Source organism: Engraulis encrasicolus, chromosome 13 (genome assembly GCF_034702125.1).
Source record: "Engraulis encrasicolus isolate BLACKSEA-1 chromosome 13, IST_EnEncr_1.0, whole genome shotgun sequence".
NCBI classification, from domain to species: domain Eukaryota; kingdom Metazoa; phylum Chordata; class Actinopteri; order Clupeiformes; family Engraulidae; genus Engraulis; species Engraulis encrasicolus.
The window spans coordinates 15,827,044-15,833,043 of NC_085869.1; the positions used below are offsets into that span (position 1 = coordinate 15,827,044).

Consider the following 6,000-nt stretch of genomic DNA (forward strand, 5'->3'; position numbering starts at 1 on the left):
CACAGCTCCTGGGTTAGAGACAGTGTGGCAGTGAGCAATGAGCATCTGCATATTATTACTCCTGGGTTCACGTGGGCCACAGCTCGCACAGGCAAGGTTGTGAGGTCAGTGAGAGATTATGTTAATACAAACCGCAAGTCACAAAGGCCTGTAATTTTAGATGAACCGAGGGCAATAAAATAGCAAACACAAAAACACATACACTAAAATTTGCATCTGCCTCTGCTCAGCTGAAAACAAGTAGGAAAGCAATTTGTACAGTGAGCATCTGTGAGTAAGAGTACCCAGCACTCAAGGAGCCATGTAAGTGTCTCTCTGTGTGTGTGTGTGTGTGTGTGTGTGTGTGTGTGTGTGTGTGTGTGTGTGTGTGTGTGTGTGTGTGTGTGTGTGTGTGTGTGTGTGTGTGTGTGTGTGTGTGTGTGTGTGTGTGTTCCCACCATTCCCCATTTGCTATTACACAGTAATAGTACACAGCTGCCTCATGTTCAATTTCAATCCAAATTCAATTTGCTGTTTCAGCAGAGCAGGCAGGAGGGAGGGAGAGCAAAACTCTCTTCTCTCTCATGTATCGGTAATGCAACCCTCAACATACACACAACACACACACACACACACACACACACACAACACACACAAAACACACGCGGCAAAAAAAAGAGTAGGGGTATTTCTAACACGGCCTGTAGTTTGCTGCCCTCTGCAGAAACGAAACGCCTTTGGGGTCGCTATTTACCTGCTCTTATCTTTTTGTCCATACAGCACTAAGCTTGCAAGTTGGTTGGTAGGCAGTTGTCCGTGAATGAGTACTGCAAGTCTTGCAGACAGAGGTCATTTATCTCTTCCTAAGCCAGAATTTAACCCACCATTCTGTAGATGTATACCCTGCGCATGCATCATCAAACGTGGGATTACAACTCAGAATAGTTAAGCTTAGCCACAGCAAAACACAACAATTAAGTTTAGCCCAAGACTTACATTTCCTAATGCCTAAGCAACTAAATCTAACTTAAAGCGATGGTTCGGAGTAGAATCACCCTAATGCCATTTGAACCGTGACACCCATCCACCTTTACACCCGAAGTGTTTTCTGCCGCAGGCTTACATCAACAGAGTTGCCGTGTTATTCGATGTTTATTCCGGTTAGCTTGACTCAAGCGCATATGGATACTGGGCACCGTCTCCAAACTTTCCCCACAAAAATAACATGTCATGACACCAAACTTCTGCAGTAGCACAAATATGGTCTGTACTCACGAAACGAAGCATTTGGAAGTTTGGAAATAGTCCAGGAGTTTATTATTATCAACACAAGCCGAATAGCTTCTCTGCTGCTAAAGCTGCGCCAACGTTACTTCCGTCATCTAAGACAAGCATGTAAGAGTCCTCAACGAAGCTCATAATATGCACAATGAAAAGTGAATTCAGCATCAGTATTGATAACGAAAATCCTTGTCTAATTGATAGTAGGTAAGATTTGAAATATCTTTTAAGTATTGCCTTGAAAATATAAGCCTTAATCACAATTCAGTGAAAACTTTTTTAACACTCTCGTCTGGAAGTTTGTTGAAGACTTTTACGGGCTTGTCTCATATGACGGAAGTAACGTTGGCACAGCTTTAGCAGCAGAGAAGCTATTCAGCTTGTGTTGATAATACTAAACTCCTGGACTATTTCCAAACTTCCAAATGCTTCGTTTCGTGAGTACAGACCATATTTGTGCTACTGCAGAAGTTTGGTGTAATGACATGTTATTTTTGTGGGGAAAGTTTGGAGACGGTGCCCGGTATCCATATGCGCTTGAGTCAAGCTAACCGGAATAAACATCGAATAACACGGCAACTCTGTTGATGTAAGTCTGCGGCAGAAAACACTTCGGGTGTAAAGGTGGATGGGTGTCACGGTTCAAATGGCATTAGGGTGATTCTACTCCGAACCATCGCTTTAAATCCCCTTATCGGAAAACTGTATAGGAAAGGCACTTTACAAAGAAACTATTTAAGGTCTAATGCCTTCATGAAAACGAATAATCACAATAGTGGTGTCAAATTGTTTTGGCAAGAGCATAGTCTTGCGGATATGTGGGGGGCAGCCGTGGACTAGTGGTTAGGAGCCCGTTCTCTGGGAAAACCAACTACATGCTTCGTGGTGCCGCTACGATATAGCCTCATTTTTCGTAGTTGGGCAACGCCTGCTGTCGTCGAGAGTGGGTGAGAGAGAGCGAGTGAGAGAGAGAGACCACCCGAGCAACGTGCGTGCATTCCGGGAGGGGAGCGCTGTCGTTGTGTCAGCCTCATGCCATGTCTCCCTTCCTCCAACATTATCCCTAACCTTAACCCTAAACCAGGGGTCCCCAAACTAAGGCCTGGGGGGCGGATGCGGCCAGGCCCCTTTGACCGGCCCTCCACCTCTCTGCATCTCACCATTTGAACTGGCCCAAAGAAGCAATCATCGCAGAAAAAAAAGATGAAATAAACTTTGTTTATCAACAGGCCTTCCTACAGTTTAATTTTCACTAACTTAGTGTGAATCACTAGAAGTTTCTTGTCTTGATAGTTTCTCATCTCACTGTAATAAACAGGCCTGCCATTTCTATTGCAACACTCCTAAACGGTCAATCACCATCGTTTTCTAACCTTTCCTTGCTATTTTTATATGGTTATTGGAAATTAAAAGTAATACCCGTTATATTTCAAATTGAAAAACATGTGAAGTACTCACTCACTTCTTTTGCAAATCATGAACTATTTTGTGCTAGAAATTATGAATGAAGGAAGCGAAGTACTCTTCAGATTTTTCTCTGTCTATTCGTGTACGAACGTTTCGGGCAGAGCCCTTCTTCAGCGTGTAATGGCGATTGCCGTGCTAGAAATTATGGCTCTAACAAGCAGTGGCCTAGTATACAGCCCACATGATTGATCTCGGACCCCTGATCACAGTCAGGAACGATAATGTGGCCCCCAGAGAAAAAAGTTTGGGGACCCCGGCCCTAAACCTAAACCTAAACCTTAACCTTAACCCTAAACTTAACCGTAAATCACTTGTTTGAAATGTTTGATTACTGTCGTTTCCAGTTAGCCTTCAGTCGCGCTTGATTGTTGACGTCCGTCCGCATTATTCTTCCCCCAAGAACCAAACTACCCCAATTGTCAGTTCCCCCTTTCGTCGCCCAACCACGAGAAACGAGGCTATTCTCGTAAAGACTTCACGAATGGCCAGAGTAGGGGTGGGCGGTATGGACGGTATACTATCGTAGAAGGTATTTTTTCCATCAAGGTATGGATTTTGGCCATACCGTTCTACCTAGGGCTGTAACGATATTGTATCGAACCGAGAAATCGTGATACACAGAGTCACGATACTGTATCGTGATACAAGGAGGCAGTATCGTGATACGCCCTTTCAAATTTTTATTACCCATTAGTCCAGAAAACAACCTTATGATTTGATGTGATAGTGTTTCCAAACTTCAGTGGAGATACATTTCAGAAATCGTGGGGTGTATCGAACCGTAGGTCAAAAATCGTGATACGAACCGAATCGTGAGTGCAGTGCATCGTTACAGCCCTAGTTCTACCGTGATATAGCGCATTGCATCCTGCAGATGGCAGTATAGACAGCGTTTTGAACATCCACCCGACTGACTGCTCAACTCAAGTTGTAGCAATGTGGTTGTAGAGAAACAGCACAATAATTTCCTTTGAATAAGCTTCAAGTGTAAAATGTATGGTTAGTGTAGTGAACTATTGTTTGAAATGGTATGTGATGGCAACACATTTCGATTCTGGACTCCACAATTTACTGGGCACGAAATGCAAGCTAACTAGCTAACAGCCCAAGTCATTCATGTCTTTGCTGGTGTCTGACAAAATGTGCTTATTTGTGCTAACATTGGTTGCCTTACATTTAACACATTGCGCCAGCCGTAACAGCTGTATGTTACTGTTTCCAGTTGAGATAATACCATTCATGATATCTGACTGGGTGTTAGTAACTAAAATGACTGTTCACTGTTTAAAATGTGGCATTAGCGATTTCGCTAACGTTAGCACGCTAACCGCTGGTGCAGTGATTGAAAGCTGCCATTGCCATTCAAATGCATTAGTTCTGCAATGCATCATGTGAAAGTTCGTTTTTCTAAACTTTAACAATGACAGCTTAAACCATTATGCTTGGCATAATCACAGATGCAAGCACACATTTCAAATTTACCATAAACAACTCCATAAATAGTAAAAAGGGTGCAATGAAAGATGTAGTTGATACAATCCACGTTCAGTTCTATTTACTCTCAATGTGTTCAGTTTGACACCCCTCCCTTTTCCCCTTCTCTGCCGTAGTTTAACCCCTTCGACACTTGGTGAAATTGACAGTGTTCTATTGGGTAGCATTGCATTGCATTGCAAAATGCATTTTACATAGGCTAGTTTTTGTTTGTTTTTAAAAAATGTAATGGCAAGAATTCACAAATATATGAAAGGACATTGTGTCATTTCCAAAAATCAAATGCAAAGGTTAAAAAAAATGTGGGGTTTTTTGGTCATTTTGCAACGCTTCAATTTTAAACAAATGTACAATACCGTGATATATACCGTGATATATACCGTGACTAAAATTATACCGAGGTATACATTTTTGGCCATATCGCCCACCCCTAGGCCAGAGTTACTGTTGTTAGAGCAAGAGAGTTGGTCTTTCAATCTGAGGGGGTGTTTCAATGTGGGGATGTAGGTTTGAATCCCATCTGACGTCTCTCCTACACCTCCATCCATGGGAGGAAGGCACCTAAACCCCACATTGTTTCAGGGACTGTAAACAATACACTGAAAAATAATAACTAAGGCGCTTTGGATGAAAGCGTCAGGTAAAAGTAATGTAAGGTAATCAATCACAGCCAGGTATTTGGCACAATCGCCCATACATTCCAGAAACTCCAAAACATTTGTCATCAGACAAGGTGTCATATGGACAGACACGCTGCCAAGCAAGAATGTATTATTAATTCAAACTGACAGCAGGTTGTGAAACACTTCCAACAGGACAGTTACTTTAGTGATGAAGAGCCAAGTTAATATGGACATGGCTGTGCCAATGTGTTGTGATGGGTCCAATGATTGATGTTATTATGTTGTACGGCATACTAACAAATAAGGCAGCAATACATTTCAAACATATACATTCTTTTGTAACCGCTAGAACAATTCAATAACACAAAACACGTCAACTTGTCAACTGTCTGCTACCTGTACGCAACACCGGCGTAAAGTTTGAGCTCATGCTATGCTAACTTCACCTATGCGTTCCCTCCATTCCAAAACAACTCGACTCACCTTATTACATCACGGTACGTTTTTCACCACAAATGGTCAAGTTTTCTTTCTTTTAGATTCAAAAACAATGCGTGGACAGCACAGTTATAACCGAACGACATCGATTTTCATTACATCTTCTAGTTAGCAAAGTGATATAGCCACGTTAGCTACCACTGAGCCCCATGTGTACATCAACTCAATGGATTATGACTACTGTGCGTTAGCAAGCTAGCTAGCTCTTTGTACCTCAGGCAAGGCCTGTGACAAATCACAGCGTTGTTGGCAATGCATTGCGAATCCAGTGTGCGGTTAATACACTTCGGTACCTAACGTGCACTTTATTTAACACGTTCAGCCAACAGAACAGCGCCTTACCCCATCTTCCGAAGCGTGGGTCGGACCTACTTCGATATCAGATTCGTTCGATTCCGCCGCCATGTTCCTTCTCCTCTTCCGCAAGCACTGCTACGGATAGCTGAGGAAGCCAAAAATGTGAATCGCTTTTTTCGAGAAGTTCAATGCCAACCAAGGTTCTCTCTCCTCACTGTATTTTTGAAAAGGTCAGTAGCATCGACATTGCCTTCCTTCCTTTGTCTCTTACATTATTTAGATTTTCCTCATTCATTTATCTTCTTAATCCATATCAGAAAAGCAACACTATTATGAAGTGAGTCAGGATAATGCCAAGTGA

The 6,000-nt window shown here is 42.4% G+C and overlaps 1 protein-coding gene across 1 annotated transcript in view; it reads right to left on the reverse strand.

The window, feature by feature from the left end:
• cwc22 (CWC22 spliceosome associated protein homolog) overlaps nt 1-5,765 on the reverse strand; it is an 81,512-nt gene extending 75,747 nt beyond the window's left edge. The window contains exon 1 of the mRNA XM_063213248.1: nt 5,685-5,765. Within this exon, the coding sequence (XP_063069318.1) occupies nt 5,685-5,747 (63 nt within the window). The 5' untranslated portion in view covers nt 5,748-5,765. The remainder of the gene's footprint in view (nt 1-5,684) is intronic.
• Nucleotides 5,766-6,000: the final 235 nt, after the last annotated feature.